At 37.1% G+C, this 19,945-nt stretch overlaps 1 protein-coding gene across 1 annotated transcript; it reads right to left on the bottom strand.

The window, feature by feature from the left end:
• Positions 1 to 38: 38 nt before the first annotated feature.
• On the bottom strand, positions 39 to 13,448 carry LOC140246531 (NACHT, LRR and PYD domains-containing protein 3-like). Its single transcript, XM_072325876.1, has 4 exons — positions 13,247 to 13,448; positions 12,658 to 12,783; positions 8,914 to 8,988; positions 39 to 1,606 (listed from the first exon to the last, which is right to left on the bottom strand). The coding sequence occupies exons 1-4, from the start codon at positions 13,446 to 13,448 to the stop codon at positions 39 to 41; spliced, it is 1,971 nt and encodes a 656-aa protein (XP_072181977.1).
• Positions 13,449 to 19,945: the final 6,497 nt, after the last annotated feature.

Genomic DNA, 19,945 nt, shown 5'->3' with positions numbered 1-19,945 from the left:
TTTTTGTTTTGGATAAGACCTGTATATTATATTGATCTTCAAGCTGTGTCACTCACCACCTGGTTCCAATGCATCAGGAAGAATATTCCTGACGTTGTATGTTGTGGCGTTTTTGGCAATATTATATATTCTTTCCATCGTTCTCCCACTACTCTGGCGGCCATCTCAGTTTGACATTCAAACGCAACGTCAACGCAGAAATACTGGTCATTAGTACTTGTCAAGTCATTGATAATATCAACACCAAGTTCATTTCCGAAGGATGAAGAGAAGTAGAGTAGGGAACGGAACTCCTCAAATCGAGGAATAAGTTTCTTTTTCAGCTTGTAGTACACGGTGCGATCATCGTTGAATACATTTTCAATGTATAGCCCAGCAATATATTCCTGGAATAATTTGTGGGGAAATGAAACCGTTGACTTAACAAAGGATGTGATGTTCACATCGTGCCGTCGCTCCCCTGTGATGACATCTCTTTCTATTGTCAGGACTCCGACTCTGCAGCATGTTTCCATGGCGTCTCGACACTCTCTGAATTGCTCTTCAGGAAATGAAAGAATCCTTTCTAATAAACCGTTTAGTGCAATCTCACTTATATGGTGAATTGCTCCATTGGCCTTCATTAGATACTTAACAGCCTTTTGATTTTGTAGATTTTGACAAAATTTCGAGGCGTAATGTTCTTTCAGAAAAAAGACCATTTCTCGAAAGACTTTGGAGAAAGTTTGCAGTTCCTTCATTTCTTTTCGTCTCTCTTCACTGTATTCGTTCCACATTAGGCAAAGCATTGCACAGTAAATTGGAAACGGGGCCATACTAAACTTAATAACATCATTTTCTCCAATGAAACTAATCAAGTCTTCTGCAAGAGTGTCTTGCTCTCTCATTCGAAAGTACCTCCTGATATAAGCTGATAAGTTCTCCTCGTTAAATCCTTCAACTTTTATAAAAGTGTAAGCTTCGCCAAGATATTTGTCCATCCTGATTTCATTTGTTCTCCACGGTCGAGTGGTTACAATAACCTTGCATGACTTGTGTCGCTGTAATTCTAGAATGCGAATAACCTCATTGCTGTTGCCTTCACCTAATTTCCCTTTAAACTCGTCGAACCCATCAAACAAAAAGAGAACTTTACTTGGATTTGTTAAGATAAAGTTGTCAATCGCTTCTGTTGTTGCTCTATTTGAATCAAAGAGATATCCCTTCATAGTACTCCCAATACTGTTGCCGTCGGTGACGTCTCGAAGAAGAATTAGGAGAACCATATCCACTTCCTGGAGAATTCTACCCTGGCACCAGTCCCAAGCAATTTTAGCGCAAAGCGTTGATTTGCCGACACCTCCCTCACCCTCGATCAGAACTCGTTTTGAAAGATTTCCATGTTCAATGTCGATCAAAAGATCGTCGTAGGTTATTGGTGTCTTACACATGTTGCTTCGGTCGACTATTGTCAAATTGGTATAGATATCATCCAAGTCAACACATTCCATAAAGTTGAGCGGATTCAACGTGACCGTCCGTCGTGACACACGGTAATACGCCTTAAGCTCTTCTTTACATTCCTGTAGCTGTTCCTTTGTAAGAGACGATGAGCCATGTGATGGTCCTTGGAAGAACAGAGAATTAAATCAGAAAAAGAAGGGAACGTTCAACACATTATTGTATTTATTCACACACACACACACACACACACACACACACACGCACACTAATATATATGTATATAATTATACCGGGTGTCCCCGAAAAAGCGGAACGGTGGATTTTCAGTACCTTGCGTTCTAAAAGTGATACATTTTTGACATCATTAGAAAAAGCATCTTCCGCAGAAGACCATGATACCAAAATCATAAAATTTGGTTCAGTACTTTTTATTCTACGCCAATTTCTGTAAATGCAGTCATTTTCATTTTTTTTTTTTTTTGGGGGGGGGGGACTTAAGAGATAATAATTTGGATGCGACACTCGTTCCATACGGCGAATTGTATAAGCTTGTTGATCCATGTCAACAAAAGATAACGCTTTCATATTGGGGGCGCGCACACACAGACACACACACACAAACACACACACACACTGCTTTTTCCTGGCCAGTGCCCAATGTGAGAGCTGTATCTTTTGTTGACATGGATCACCGAGCTTACACAATATTCACCGTATGGATCGCGTGTTGCACTCAAATTATTATCTCTTAAGTCCCAAAAATCCGGCGAAATGTGAAAATGACTGCATTTTCAGAAATTGGCGTAGAATAAAAAGTACCGAACCAAATTTAATGATTTTGGTATCATTGTCTTCTGCGGAAAATGCTCTTTCTAATGATGTCAAAAAATACATCACTTTTAGAACGCAAAATACTGAAAATCCACCGTTCCGCTTTTTTTGGGACACCCGGTATAGATATATATATATATATATATTACCTGTGTTTACGTGTGTGTGTGTGTGTGTGTGTGTGTGTACTCTTCGACAGAAAATTAGAGAGACAGAGGCAGTAAGAAAAAGAGAGTTGGGGAAGGAAGGGAATTAGAAAGATTGTGTGGATCAAAATAGGGTCAGATTACTATGCAGATAAAGGAAACATTACACGAGTGTGCGTGTACTTCGGGTCATATTAATGGTTACTTTTTTTGAACACATGATTTACAATAATACCTGTGGTTATTGATTTGCTCTCATGGAACATGAACGCATATAGGGTTTCAGTTTCTCCTCGGTATTCAGCATCCGCTTTGAAATACACGTACAAAGGGGGAATTTTGAAAAAGTTAGGAGTCATCTCTCGATGAAGTGGATGTTTACATGAATCGGCAGTATTGCTCACTGCTTATTTAAGGGAGTGGTCTAGGCGATTTTTTTTTTTTTTTATTTTACAGCATGTAGTACAAAATCGGCAGCTCCATGCTTATAATTGTGGAGTTAATTGTGTTATTTGAGCAGATGTAAGAACAATACTCTGAAAACCCCCAACACACAATTACACTGAACAAGGACAAAAACAGCAGCTTCGCAATAAGAATGAATGAGTGAGCGCTCATCATAAGAATGCTTGCTTAGGAGGCTCAAACATTTCACAAATGTAGCAATACAATACCATTACAACATCGCCTGCTTAACAAGGGCACCTGTGTAGAATTTATGTATTCTATGTCCTGTTCTGCTTTCTTGAGATGCATGCAATTATGCATTCTTATGATGAAGCTATTCTGTCATGATCCTTGCTCATTGAGATTTGTTATCAATCAACTCAAGATATATATATATATATGTGACCGTGCACCTCAAAACGAACATAAAGTCGCACACACTGATTTTGCGTGAGGACAGAAAATAAGTGAAATGGGTCAACTTAGCCGAACTTGACTTTTTCGTATTTTCTGAAAGAGCGGGTCTTCTTTTACATTATGCTAAAATTTGGTATCATAAAACGGGGAGGAAAGTGTGTTTTTTAGCAGTTTATCTCGAACATTTTTGGTAGAATAGTGTGATTAGGTGTGTCTTTAGAATCACTTTTTCATTTCTGAAAAACCTTGTCCACACTCTTCACTTTCAACTCTAATAACTTTTGAAAGGAGAGTGCTACTGCTTTGAAAGTTGGCGTTAATTATGGAAAGAATGTGTTAATGAGGCATGCTTAATTTCAGCTTAATCTGATAATCCCTTCATTGTTGTTACTCTGGTGGTTTATTTCCTGTTTTTTGTCCCATTCATCGCACAGCCAGCACGGTTTGGTAAAGATTAAGCGCTTGAATAGACACTGTACTTCAGAACCTCTTCTCTCGGTTCACACTTTTTCTGAGTTTGTGCTTTCTTTCCAATATTTAGATAGGTTAGGAGAGTCTATTTGATTTGAGTTATACATCATTTTAAAGCTTACAGTCTGCTCTTTCAGAATATGGTCTTAACTAGAAATTCATGTCTGGCGACTTTTTGTTTGTTTTGAGGTGCAGGGTCACATATATATATATATATATATATATATATATATATATGACCGTGTATCACAAAACAAACAAAAAGTCACCTCCCTTGATTTTACGCGAGGACTAGAAAAGAAAAGATGCAACGGGTCAACCAAATCAATCTTAGGTTTTGTCATATTTTCTAAAAGAGCTATTTTTCTTCTACATTATTCCTAAGTCTGGAATGTCTGAAATGAATTCGAAATTGTGTTTTCAGCAGTTTCTATACAGCCTTTTTGTTGTAAAGTAATGAGATCAGGTGTGTCTTTGAGGCCCCTTTTCATTTTTTGAAAGTCCTCTGCACGCTCTTAACTTTCAACTCTAATAACTTTAAAAGTAATAATGCTACTGCTTTGAAAGTTAGCAGTAATCATGATCAGTATATAATAGAGAGCATTCTTGATTTCAGCCTAATCTGATAATCCATTTGTCGTTGTTGCTCCGATGGTTTAAATCTTGGCTTTTTTTTTTTTTTTTTTTTTTGCCCTACTCATCGCACAGCTACCGCGGTTTGGTAAAGTTAAGCGCTTGTGATAGAACCTGTATTTCAGAGCCTTTTTTTTTTCTTCTCAGTTTACAATTTTGCAGAGTGTGTGCATTCTTTCTAATATTTACACAGGTTAATATATTGCAAATAATATATTCAGCTATGATTTCCCTTTACCTCGACTATGGAATTCAGGCATGGAGTAACATGTCCTAATTTTTACTTCATTTGCTTTTCCTGCTTCAAGAAAAAAACGCTATAGACGAATTTTGCCATTAGAACAAAATTTGAAAATTGACAGAGTGTTTGATTATGTACACTCTCCTAGTCAGTTGGGGTCACACTCCATTCCGGGTCAAAAATGACTTGGAACTTGGTCATGAAGATCCGGAATGGGGTCACCCTGACCCAATTCATGACTCTGAATGGGTTCATATCTGATCCCATTCCTGGTCATTTCTGACCCGGAACGGGCTGTGAGCCTAACGGACCCTTTCCAAGTCAGCTCTGACCCGGATGTTTTAAGAGTGTACAATTAAGTGATTTTGCTGTAAATATTGTCCCAACATAAACTTCCTGGCGTTTTTTTTTTTTCTGCATATGTTTAAAATAAATTAGTCCGTCCATAATTATCCCATCCACCAATGTGACGCTTACCACCAACCAAAAAACCCAATCACGTATCATATTATACTGTACAGGGCCGAAATACTGGAACGGTCTCCCCGTAGAACTCGCATTTTTTTTTTTTTAAATCGCTGTCAACCTTTAAATCAATACAAAGGAAGACATAATCAATTAAATAATTACATCGCGTAAGTTCATTGAAATCCCTTTCTATCTTTTTTATGAGCGCTTTGATGTTATACTTGGTTGTTGTCATTCAAATCAGTTGAATCTCACTGTTTGCACTCTTAGATGATTTCACAACAATATTCGTCTTCCTAGTTTAAAGAATTCGGAACGTGTCAACAGCTGGCTTTGGGGTTGTCACTTCAGGACTACTGGCTTGCAAATCATTCTTGAATTGTTAGTACATGTACGTTCTCCCTGAATCGGGGTTCCCATTATCACGATTGGCACCACGATTGAAATCATGGTCTTAATCGTGAAGCAGTAGTGGTGATGTTATTAGATCGTATCAAATTGTATCACGTTTTGAGGTCAGTCGTGGCAATAGCGTTAATCGTAGAAAATTTTTGTACGGTTCAAGAATTTTCTACGATTAACACAATTAATTTTTGATTGTGATCATCGCATCAGATTGTCTTGGATTGTATCTAAACACAGGAAATCTTATCTTGTCGTGCTTCTTAATCGTGTTAAACGGGATCGAGTTTTTCACTTTCCTTCTGCTGATTTTTTTTTTTTTTAACATTTGCCCTTACTATAATATACTCCGAAATCGTATACATTTTGCATTCCGCGAGGTTAAATAAGGGAGAGGTGGCATAATGAAATATAAAAAAACAACACCACTGAAACATCCATCAGCAGCAGAATGTTTCACATATCCCACAAAATAACTTTTGTGACTTTTGAAAAGGGTCCATTGTCGTGGATAAGGTCACTCATGCATAACTATAAAGATCACCTTTTTACATAGAAGTTAGTCAATAAGTGTAGCAATACCCCTGCGAAATAATTTTGCTCAAACCTTTTTTTTTTGTCTAAAAGTGACATTCTTTTAGAGGAGTTACCTTTCTGTTGTGAGTGTACATAAGTTTTGTTAACCACTGTTAAATAAAACAATAATTCATGCCAAACCAGCCAAACTTTCAATACCCCATGAGATAACGACATTTTGAAATAAAAATGCATATGATACATACTATAATGCTAATATTTAATCAAACGCAAGCAATACTATCAGTTCGGCCAACTTTCTTACATTTAGCGTATTTAACACATGATAATTTCAGCATTCAAAAAGATATCATCCTTTTTTAGCTTAAGTTAATTTCATCATAATTTCTTTATGTGTTTCAAAGGAAGGTGAAAACATTTGAAGGGTTTGTTTGCAAAAACCGATAAGTCCATTTTTGAAGATTTTGAAGTACGATCTCTGTCATAAAGTACAAAATAATACCTTTTAAATGATATATTGGTCACTACATATAAAGGTATATTTTTGAAGTTATGGTCAAAAGAAGCAAAAATGTTCTTATTATTCTCTTTATTTTTCTTGACCTTTAATCTCAAATATCTCCATTTGGCAAATATGGACTTATCGGTTTTTGCAAATAAACTCTTCATTTGTCCTTATTTTTTTCTGGGGAAGAGGGGGCAATGATCTCATCTCGTGTATTCGTTTTGGGCTCTTTTTTTTTTGGGGGGGGGGGGGGCAAGGTGAGCATGTCGATTCAATAATCTATTTCTTAAGGTTAAATCAGAGGATTGACAATCTGAGGTTGTGGCTGGCCTAGGTGATGCTTTCTCTCTGATCCAGCTTATTTGCCCCTGTGCATTTTTAAGCACCTGCACGCGCATTCACTTCCATCAGACATCATAGTTTATTTTCCCCTGCTATCTTCGCAGCAGACTTTGTATTGTTACGAATGTAGTACGTCCCTATCTTTTCCTCGGGCCGGCCATCTCTTCAAGCAATGCTTATAATGGCGGCCCTCTGTATAATCGCTTCTTAACTACAATTGTTATTGTAATCACTGCTGCATAGACATGCATAGTGTATATTATATCATTAATTTTCTTTCATATCGTTGTTTATGCAAGTCAAACGACTCTGTGTTAAATTTACTTTGTATATTTTCTACATGTTCATGATTATGTAACTTACGTATCTTTGTTTACGCAAGTCAAACGACTCTGTGTTGAATTTACTTTGTATATTTCCTATATGTTCATCATTATGTAACTTATATATGTCGATTTGCAGAAAATAAAGTATCTTTTAAACAAGCAAACAATTATCATTCGCAATACTACGAAGGTCACGTTGTCATCATCCTTAACCTGTCAACCCTTGACGTCATGAATGGTTGTGGATAGTAGGTGTAAACGCTCTGCAGACGTTAAGGAAACAATGAAATCTATTATCCATTCGGATCCAATCGCACCTTAAATGGGGGTCGCTTTTGATCCCGATCATGAACGATATCATATCTTATCTCAACAGCCTGGTTCACGGTATTCGTATTGGAACGTATCAGAACGTATCTGCACGCACCAAATCGGGAATCCCGATCTTAATGATCGCGATAGATCGGAATTAATCATGGACTCAATCGGGACAATCCTATCGGATAATATTTGAACGGGAGACCAGATCGCGACAGATCGTATTGCTTGAAATAGACCAATCGCGACCATATTGCATCCAAGCGAACCAACACGTATTGTCTCGCATAACCTTGTATCCAAACGTGAAATTTCAGACGAGTTCAACGAAACTTCCACGATCAGTTACGAATGCCCAATCGTGGCGCTCGTTATAGATCGTAAGATAGTGGGAACCCCGTTTTATCAAGACTTCCCATGTCTCTTCTGAAGACCCATATGTCGATTTTTTTTTCAGTATTGTTCAAATCGTAGCATATTGCACCCTGCCTTTATTGTCAGCGACGCTAAAACAACTAGTCATTCGTCTGCAGAATGTGGCTGTTTGCCTGTTTTCTATATCTGTATTTGAGAAGAATCTGATTTATCCCCCGGATACTTTTTTTTTATTTTTTGTTTTGTTTTCTTTAATTTGATCCAAGGTTGCATCCGAGCTCTTCACCTGAATTTTTATAATCTGTTCAGAAGTTGGATATACGCTGAACAAGCTTGCTTTTAAGTATGTTCCATCGTTCCATCATATTTATTTTGACCGCCATGTTCTATTATATTCAAAAGCATCCTATCAAAATATTGTGTTTCAATGTATTATTCCTTCACTGAGAAATATGAACATGAATTTTAAATGAATTCAATTGAATTTGTTGTTTTATTTTACTCACAAGATATATAGATATGTTAGTATAAAGTATGTCTCCTCTAATGACTACAGACATGAACACGTTATTCTTTGCTACATGTGTATCATTCCATAAAGTGCATGTCAATTTTTGCAGATTCTTTTTTTAAGTTAAAATCATTGCATCGAATTAAATAATGTATAGTCTTTTCATGCCAACCGACATTTTTCATAAATGTTCACATCTAATTAACATTAGTTACGCAAAATATTTGTAATTTGAGAGGATACATCAGCATTCTCTTCAGAAAAATAAACAATAACAACGAAAAAACCACACAATTATTTCTGGGTCTCTTCTTGAACTTTATGACACTTATCCGTACGTTGTATCATTGAAGTATCATGATCAGGAATAAGAAATAATACCAAATGAGCAGTCATGTTGCATTAATCATATCAACGTACGAAAATGGTTTGCAAATTAATGATGGTTTGATAGGTTTTTTTTTTAAAGGATGACAGAATAAGTATTTTTTTTTTCATACTCAGCATATATTCTTCTTCTTCGTGAAATCGCTGTGGCTCTTGTGGCCTCCGCCAGCATGGATTCCAGTTACATCCTGTAAAAACGCCATACAGTGACAAAAGCATTCATGATCATTGCCAATAATGTTGACAACATGTATACTAACATTGGTAGGATATCAATGTCTTCAAGCATTGAAATCATTTTTAATCAATTATTGTCTCTATCAGATATCTGTAACCCTCTACAACAAAAGGATTCTAAAGTCGTTGACGGCTGAGCTGAGAAAACCGAGTTATCGTCGGTTGAGAATAATAAGGGCGTTAAGTTGCCACAAAACCCATAGTGTTCAAGACAACTTAACGCCCTTCTCATTCTCAACAGACGGTTTGAAGTCACATCATTAAAATTGGTCAAAACAATCGGATTTCTGTTTTTGGCATAATTTTGTAGTCGAAGGCTAAAGCTAACCAAAGCGAACTGAACTATTAAAAGCGTACCGTGCCTAACACCATGCCAATTTTGGAGCGTTCGAGCGCTCTGTTGAGAAAGCGTACCTCACGAGTGGAAAGGTCACGTATTTTGTAGCAAGAATGTCACTCATACTTGCAGTCAGACCGCAGCACACGATAATTCGCTCGAATTTATTCAACTCGTATGCAAGCCCGCTCCAGGCTCGCATACGTAATGAGCTGCGTAAGGGGATGTTGTCTTTTGACTTTCGGCAACAAAAATACACTTCATATTCACAAATTTGGTATGAAATTCAATGAAAATATGTAAACTATCGTCACATGTTACTCAAATTATTGTAAATGAAAAATATAATAGCGTAAATTGAGCTTGAGAAATGATGAAAAAAGTAATTCGTTCAGTACACAAGACGTAAAAAAAATACCAAATTTACCTTGCGTCTCAATGAAAATGCTTTATGTGGTAGTCCATATCTTAATCTTTGTATCCATGTAAATATTTTGACAATTTGTTGCTTAATCCGGTCAGGAACCAGTAAAATATACCTCGATGTCAGTGCTGATCAGCTTGAAACCGTGCAATCTCAAGAGTAAGCTCTCTCATTGGACAGCGCTTGCATTCAGCGCTTGCATTACGTCATTACGCTGCTACATAACGGTTTCATGCCACTTGCGGTTTCTTGGCACGCGTGTAGTTCAAGCACTGAATGCATGCACTGTCCAATGAGAGAGCTCTTTTGCACCACTGTACACTTTGTGTGGAGCATACTTCCGGCTTAGGAGTGAATTTTACAGACATTTCAAAACGGAAAAACTAGTATAATTCATGCTTGCGTCTCCTTGACTCCAATATATGATGAGCATCTAAGTTTCCTCTCTACGCAAAAGCAAAGTCAGAAACAACAGTTTCTTAATCCGGTCAACGAACCAAAAACGAACTTTAGACGACAAAATCTCCGTGAAAAGCAGGTAAAATTTACGGAAATTCTACTGATTTAATGTGACCCTGCACGTCAAAACAAACAAAAAGTCGCCAGACAGGAATTCTTAGTTAAGACCATATTCTGAAAGAGCAGACTTTAAGCTTTAGAATGATGCATAATCAAAATCAAATGGACTCTCCTAACCTATCTAAATATTAGAAAGAAAGCACAAACTCAGGAAAAATGTGAACTGAGAAAAGAGGCTCTGAAGTACAGTGTCTATTCAAGGGCTTAATCTTTACCAAACCGTGCTGGCTGTGCGATGAATGGGACAAAAAAACAGGAAGTAAACCACCAGAGTAACAACAATGAAGGGATTATCAGATTAAACTGAAATTAAGCATGCCTCATTAACACATTCTGTCCATAATTAACACCAACTTTCAAAGCAGTAGCACTATCCTTTCAAAAGTTATTAGAGTTAAAAGTGAAGAGTGTGGACAAGGTTTTTCAGAAATGAAAAAAGGATTCTAAAGACACACCTAATCACACTATTCTACCAAAAATGTTCGAGATAAACTGCTAAAAAGACACACTTTCCCGCCCGTTTTATGATACCAAATTTTAGCATAATTTAAAAGAAGACCCGCTCTTTCAGAAAGTATGAAAAAGTCAAGTTCGGCTAGGTTGACCCATTTCACTTATTTTCAGTCCTCACGCAAAATCAGTGTGTGCGACTTTATGTTCGTTTTGAGGTGCACGGTCACATATAGTCATGATAAGATCCGATGTTATACGCAAATTTAGCATCAAAATAAAGATCAAAGTCTGGAAAACAATTTACCGTGACTTGTAGCCATGACGAATGTACGTACAAGTCGCTACACTGTGAAAAACATAGCCCTATCAAAGTCTCGCAAAATCTCGCACGACGAGACACCTTTCTGCCCCTGTGCACTTTCAAGCACTTGCACGCACATTCACCACAACCACACATCAGAGTTTATTTTCCCCTGCTATCTTCGCTGCAGAATTTGTATTGTTACGAATTTAATACGTCCCTGCCTTTTCCTCGGGCCGGCCATCTTTTCAAGCAATGCTTACAATGGCGGGCCTCTGCATTATCACTTCTTAAATATAATATTGTTATTGTAATCCCTGCTGCATAGACATGCATACTGTAATATCATATCATTAATTTCCTTTTATATCGTTGTTTATGCAAGTCAAACGACTGTGTTTCAAATATACTTCGTATGTTTCCCTTGTTCATGATTATGTAATTTATGTATATACTATTAATTTGCAGAAAATAAAGTATCTATCAAAAAAAAACAAACTTTCGAACGCAAAGATCGTCAACGAGAGCGCTGAATAGATCTTTCCGGATCGGCTCATTAGCATACGTGCTGCGGTCTGACTGCTTTACAGCAAACTTTTGGTACCTTTTTGGTACGCTTTTTGAGCACATCGGGAAGTGGTCCACTTTTGGCTCGGTACAGTACGGGACGGTACACTTTAGGAGCGTTCGAGCGCTCCTCTTGCGCGTGTACGGTACGGTGCAGTTCCCTGTAGAGGAGCGCTCGAACACACCCTAATATTTTGTCTATCATCTACCGAAATTTCAAAGCTAAATGATTAAAGGAAAGGCCATGATTTTTCGACTTTTACCGTGACAGATACGTGTCCGAAGATTTAGGTTTAGCGCCGCAGCTAGAATCCACCCCTAGCAACGAGGCAGTGATCATATTGGTCAGTGCTTGGCATCCTGATTACTGATCGGTCGTGCGTAGACCTATGGCGCTAAGCTTGAATGAACATAGCGGAGGTCGCTAGGAGCATCACCAAGCCGTGAAAATTGTCTCGTTTCCCCTTGATCATGATAGCGTCGGAAGGAAAACTTTGAAGGCGTTTTTCTCGAAACTCTGATTTCCTCAACCACTTGACATGCGCTAATAAAATCATCGACATCCCCGCAATCGAGTACTTTTATGAGTTGTGCTATATATGAAATTAAAGTAAAAGAGTAAGGAAATAATGCCATCCTTTTGTTGTAGCGGGTCACATTTGTTTGACAGAAGATTAAAAAAAAATGAAATATCTTGTTAAATATCTATCATTGCAACGTTATACAAGTATCGTAGCTCGCATTTTTGAAATAATGTTAAATATTTTCGGAAATGCTTGTGCAGAGCTGGTTGATTAGCACAATATGCATTTAATAATTACGTTTAGTTTACACGTATCCCATAGCACAAAATATTTTCAACGGCTTTGCGTAGATCAATAAAGGAAAAAAAAGTCAATCATTGGCTGCCCTCCTCATTACAATAATTATGTATAAAACAGAGAGAACAATGTCGATACCTTTTCGCGGCAGGTAGTCAGGATGATATCGTTGAAGAAACCTTCCGACAAAGAGTACTAGGATGGCTATGACGACAAGTACACCAATGATTAGTCCAATGACGAGGCCCCAACTACCACTTTTTCCTAGAGTTTGATGTGGAGAAAGTCGAAACACGTTTTCATTATTTACTAGATTTAGAAGACAATCACAATGACTATGTAAATACCTCTATATCTTAAAATCCTGAAAATGTTTGTAGCATTTTTTTTTTGTTGCTTGTTGCAATAAAGTGGAATTTTACGTGAAAAAAAAAAAACTGCCATACACACGTTGATGAAATTAGAATGCTTTAAGAAAACACGTTGAATGACTCTAAGCTTGATCGTTCTTTGTCGTCAGCTAGCAGTATTCGACGATGTTTCTGTGTGAACGTGTTTTAGTGGTAAAACGTACCCTTGTGCGTGGTCAAGCAATAAATTTACTTAGAAATACCCAGTCAAGATAAACATTCCCGTAACAAATCCAGACTGAAATATTATTCAAGCACTGTAACTTTTTCTTTTTGTCAGGAAGAAACATAAAACGGAGAACATTTCTTTACGAAACCTGGTATAGGCAGAAGAGTGATTTCTGTAGTCGACGTTCCATTCAGCGAGACACCGGTAGCACTGCACGTTAAGGTTTGCTGTGTCCTATGTTTGGCTGAAACGGTTATTGTCTCGAATCTCTCGAATGTGTTGTCAGGTAGTGTTATCTGTTGTGAAACGACGGAATTAATTCTCTTTCCAGACTCATCGGTCCACAGCATGGAAATGTTAGGCCTGAATCCACTCACGATACACGTTGCGTTGAAGAAATGTGTTTCGGAGGGAGTTTGGTATACACAACGGCTTTGATGGGATTGGGTCACTTCTATGCATTCCTCGATTGTATGTTTTGATGGCATAGCTAGGAAGAAAGGAAATTACATGTACAAATGACGGATGGTTAATATCTAAATTTCAAATTGTATTCAGCAAGAAAATGACAATAAACGGGTTTATTCAATCACATTCTTGGAGAGACAGGGCACGCACACACACATCTATTAATCTTCTGATGTTAAAGCCACAGCTTACAAAACGTTGGTTCGACCAATTGTTGAGTATGCTTCCACAGTTTGGGACCCATCTACCAAGAACCTAATCCACCAAGTGGAAATGGTCCAGAGAAGAGCTGCGCGATTCACTTTAAATCGCTACCATAACACCTCGAGTGTCACCAAAATGCTACAAGAACTTAATTGGACCACTCTGGAACAGCGCAGAGAAAATGACAGGCTAATTATGATGTACAAAATACACAATAATCTCACTCCTCTTTCAGCACAGGACTATATCATCAAACAGGCTACTCAGTTAACGAGAGCCTCGCAACCACACTCATATCAGGTACCATATTCGAGAACTGAATCGCATCGCCATTCGTTCTTCCCAAGAACTGTAAGGAACTGGAATTCCGTGTCGTCAGAAATTGTTTCAGCGCCATCTGTGGGATCATTTCGAAACCGTCTAACGGTTGATCACAATGGCTAGTTTTTTCGTCAAATTTTCTATGTGCTTGTAAATATCTGTAAATAAATTGTATTATAATGTAAATAGCACCAGTCTGCAAGAATCTTCAGTCTATTGAAGGAGGCAGACTTAATCAGAAGAAGAAGAAGAAGAAGAAGAAACGCATAATATAAACATATACTAGGTGTTACAAAAAGCATTTCCCACTTTTGATCCTTTATAGTTCAAAAACTATATATCAGATAACGCTGTAATTGATATGAATGATAGCGGAAAAGTGTACAGTTTAGTTGAAGGTGGTATATGGTTGAATATGTGAGCATAAATCAGTTTCGTTGAATTCATGATTAACTAATTCTAAAGTTGAATTCCAGATTTGTCAAATTTGAACCCTCTGTACGAAATTGAATTTTACACAATAACCAATGATGTGTATGTGAGTGTCTGCTTACAATGACCCTGAACAATAGACATGAATATCAAAAATACCACCTTTTCAGAGCTCTGCTGACCGGGCTTTTGGACTCCTGCTCCAAGGCACATGCTTTATCAATAATAATATTCATGATGGATTGCCCTAGGCAATGCTAGTCTGAATTCAAGGTTACAGGTAAAATGCATGCACACATGAAAATATAAGCACGTGTTTTCATGTGCTTACATAGCATTTCAGGATGAATAAAGACTAGCTGTGACAGTGGAATTTCCCATGAATACGTAATTGAGCATTCCAATCCTGTCTGTTGTTCAAGACCACTGTCAGGGTGTTAATCACACACTCCCATACACCCCAATTGACCCCTGTGCAAAATAACAATTGTTTAAGGAAGGTTGAAAACAGAATAGGAAACCTATCTTGAAAATAAATCTTGCATTTGACGAAACTGATGTATGCTACCATTTTAAAATTACCTCCAACAACATTGTACACGATTCAGCTATTGCTCATATCAATATCAATGTTATCTAATACCTATTTTTTGAATTATTAAGGATCGAAAGTGGAAAATGTTTTTGTAACACCTGGTACTTTTCAAAACAACAGGCTTTGCTGTATTGCATCTGTTACAAAAAAAAAAGTGAAGAGATGGTAATGTTAATGATACAGACATTAATAACGCGCAACATGTCCACTCATGGGTGCTTAAGGCGCTCACAATCAATGTTTATAACCAAATACAGATCTGACGGTATATTACATTCACGTTCCTTCACATGCAACATGTTCCTCCTCCAAGAAAGGTAGACCAAAAGTTTTTAGTTTTTCTCTTGAAGTCATTGTCAGTGTCACAATCCTTCACGGAGTCCGGGATTCTGGGGGATGCCATAGGGTAAAATAGGGCAAATGGGCCACTGGGGCAAGTGGGACACTTGAAGGATTATGTGTTGTTACATCGTTTATGAGAAGGCATTAGCGGAGTAAAAGTTTTGCACGAACAAACAAATGCGTAAAAACAAAATGGATGCCTCCTTAGTGAAAAAGAAATGAATCATCAGAGCTAAAATTGTAAAAAATCATGAACATCCCTCAACCTGACTGAAAGATTTTGCGTCGTAGCTATTTTATGAATAATAGTGAATAAGACGTGGGGTGCTTAGTGTCATATTTGTTTCAAAAAGCGTATTCTAGTGACGTGATTGAGCAATTGTACAACAGATAAACTTTTTTTTTAGCTATCAGTTGAATCGAGGATATTTCCTAGCCAGATGAAATATTGATCGACGGCGTGTTGACAGCGACGTCATCATCGAGAAAATGTAGCTGCCTGCCTCAGCTTTGTTTCATTTAGACTCGTTTCAGTCTTATATCTTTTTTCCTAAAAATGTTACATTGACAAGTTCACAGGTCCGAAAAATCCTGACAAGACTCGGTTTCCTTTCCATCTTTTAAATAAAAAATGATACTTTTTGGACAAAATTACTCACAGAAATGATATCTTCAAGTGATTCAAATTTATTTTCACTTCCATCAAATAAACAAAGAAATTATATACTATGTATATGCACAGGATATTTGTAATAATTGCAGAATATGATTTAACAGAGTACATATAAGAATGTGGAACAGGTGAAAAAAAAAACATACTTTTAAATATATGGGTCAGAATTTTGAACGATGTACAATTGAGCCAAAACAAGGCAAAATTTAAAAAGTAGGAAATCCTCCAAATCATTCATCTTACCTGAAAGAGTATAACTCAAGCTTTGATATGAACCCAATTATACTAGGATTTTCCCAAAGGAACAAGTTTTTATTCACCGCTGAAGTTTACCATGTCCAGAGCAGCGAACGTCCGTGAGGAATAGTACTGCACATACACTTGAATACCATTTAACAAAGTTTACAAAGATCTGATTCAGTTCAAAATCCTAACGAAATATCTTGAGGGACATGTGTACGTGCTTGCAGATTATTAAGCTTGTACTCTTAACCTGTACGTAATGGTAGACAACTGATGATTTAACAAAATTCGTCGTTTCTGTTGAAATATTGGTTTTCCGCTAAACACTTTCTCCACTTTACGCGCATTTTACAGAAACTCAATATTTTGACCTCTTATTTCACTATCCCATACTTTAATCCTCACTCCCAAATAATAACATACCTTTTTAAGATGTATCTGATCTAGGTAGTCTCTATAACCCAACAAACATAGCATAGTTTTCATCACGGAGGTTCGCATGTAGCTCGGAACAAACAAGATGCAGCTCTCTTGAGTTGGAAACGCATTCTACTCACAACAAACAGCAATTTCATGTCGAGAACAAACTCCTCTGCAAAATCCTGAATAGATATTACCAATTCTCAATTACATAAGCTTGTTTATCTTCTCATACTGAGGAATCAAAGAAAACGATTTGTCCGTCTCTCGTAAATGAACGTACAAACGTACGTGTAATCTCAGTGACGTAGTCCATCCTTGAGAACGAATATATTTATCAAAATTTCGTTATCATGAAGTAAAGATTCAGGTCCTAAATTTGTTATCTAAAGTCTACAATGCAAAATTTGCTAATAACGAACATGGTCACAGCTAAAATTATGACAAAGAATTAACATAGAAAGACAACAGAAATGTGCTCCGTTATAGAAATACTAAGTTTAGCTGGGGAGGGCAAACGAATACGTTGGGAAGAAATCCCTCTATGTTTGCTCCTTGTGTTACACACTGTTACCGAGGAGAACTTGTATTATTACATTAGTCAGAAATGATAATAGGTTCGATACTGCGAAGTTTCGTCATAACAAGACGCAATAAGTCCATATAACTTGGATGGATGTTTGTGACTTCGATATTATACAATATGGTTTTGTAGCGCGTCATTTCGGAGGCTCGTTATTCATACAGTTTGTCAATACGAAAATTGATAGAGTTCGTATGATTATGAAGCTTTTTTATTCGGTAAATTATAGGAATCTCAGAAGGTTAATCGAAGGTCTATTAATTAGAACATGAAAAATCATGTTCGCTTATCCAAATGTGGAGAAACAAGTTAACAACTAAAATCCTCCAAATTTCAAAACCTACTAATAACCGTTTTCACCTAAACGAATATCAGGCCTTTTCCACTTTTAGAAGAACGGACCTAAAAATAATGATCCTTAATATTTATTTTTCGGACTAATAAACTTTGGGAATAAGAAAATCTTTAATAACAAACCTCCCTTATTAACTACAAACTTTTTTTTTTCATTTTCGGAATAACAAACCTTGGACATCGGAGTAACGAATCTTAGGAAGAGCGAACGTATGAAAGTGCAACCTTAAACCTATTCTTAGTCATTACTTTTTTAAGATGTGTTTTCAAAGTAAGCACAGAAGCACAAACAAATTGACGATCTCTCTGTCTCTTAAAGGGGAAGGCTAGTAACTGATCAGTGGGAATCAGTGGAAATGCTGGGAGATGATTGTTCCAATCCTTATGGGATTCATTCAAGAGTTCATTGTATATCTATTGTTGTGTGAAAATGATTTGCTTCAGAACGGTCTCATATTCAAGTAATGTGCAGATTAATGCTCCGTCACTGACCAGGGACGCTAACCTGGAAGCATTAAACTGCACATTACTTGAATATGAGACCATTCTGAAGCAAATAATTTTCACACAACAATAGATATACAATGAACTCTTGAATGAATCCCATAAGGATTGGAACAATCATCTCCCAGCATTTCCACTGATTCCCACTGATCAGTTACTAGCCTTCCCCTTTAAATGCAAAATGAAAAAAAAAAAAATCTTGGAAAGAATTACAAATGAACATTGCTTTTCATTGATGAGTATAAAACAACACCATGTGATGATAAGCGGAGGATTTGTTTGTTTTCATCAGACAATAATTGTATACTGTATAATTTTTGTTCGCTTGTGACGGAATTTCGATGAATAAAAAACATAAACAAACAAACAAAAACTTCTCCAGAGGAATTTTGTACAACGGGAGTGCACTGGCAATTCTTTTCTCTGTATGTTGGAGCTCGATCCCTTCTCTGTTTCTCAGTCATTTTCATTCGACTGCTTCCACGTCCTTTTGAAACGTTTCCATTTTTTATTCAACACATGCCCATTACAGACTTCTTCCGTCATTATCCTGCATGTGATTACGAAGCACTTTTCGGATTTGTTTTGGTTTGTTTTGTTTTGTTTCTGTTTTCTGTTTGGTCGCAGCATGTCCAGGCTATGGAGGGAATGACAGAAAAGTCGTCATGAAGAGAAAAATAAGAACGAATTAAGGCATTTAATATCATGACAATTACAGCGAACGTCCCTTGTGGAGACCACAACTTGATGTGTTCTGTTTGAGTCCGTCATTTTCCTGCATGTGATTACGAAGCACTTTTCGGATTCATTTTGGTTTGTTTTGTTTTGTTTCTGTTTTCTGTTTGGTCGCAGCATGTCCAGGCTATGGAGGGAATGACAGAAAAGTCGTCATGAAGAGAAAAATAAGAATGAATTAAGGCATTTAATATCATGACAATTACAGCGAACGTCCCTTGTGGAGACCACAACTTGCTGTGTTCTGTTTGAGACGGCAGCTACCATACTCAAAAGATAAACACTTGGAGCACCTGTCACTAAAAAGTGGCACTGATCCTCTTTCTCCTACTATGTAATCCATTGACTTATTCTACCAACGAACATCCGTGACCAAAACGTTTTCCTTTTGTTATTACAAGTAAATTGAGTGCTGAACATTATTCACTTTTGGGTATGAGCGTCTCGGTGATTTGGTAATATTTTCAACTGACATTAACTCTATGTGCAGTGATATATTTGTAATTATCAGAAATTTCCTTTCTCGGACAGAACGTCCGTGAGCGAAACTTTCAGAACCTGTAACAGTGCAAATTGTCTCCAGATCGTCATTAGAAAGAAATTTAAATGCACAGAAATTATAGATTACGCAAAATTCCATTTTCCTATAACTTTGTTTTCAGTGTTTAGCTGTTTTTGTATAATAATTTAGAGGGAAAACAAGCGTAAAATTGTGAGTAAATTTTCAACTGTTTGTTCATCATGATCACATAACGCCTTAAAAATTCTGAAACTACTGCTCTAAACTCATTGTTTACTTTGTAAAATTTTATTTTTGGCTATTGGAGCTAAAAGTTTTAAAGAATACAGGACACTTTCGGGACAAGTTATCCCTATCGGAGGGATTGCATACGTCACGGACGTTCGCTGGAATTGTCACGGACGTTCGTTCTACTGATAGGGTCATGTTCCAGGACGGATAACTAATCGGCAG

The sequence above is a fragment of the Diadema setosum genome, chromosome 3, assembly GCF_964275005.1.
Source record: "Diadema setosum chromosome 3, eeDiaSeto1, whole genome shotgun sequence".
In the NCBI taxonomy this organism is placed as follows: domain Eukaryota; kingdom Metazoa; phylum Echinodermata; class Echinoidea; order Diadematoida; family Diadematidae; genus Diadema; species Diadema setosum.
Note: the sequence above shows the minus strand (reverse complement) of the source record. Positions and strands in the feature narration are given on the sequence as shown.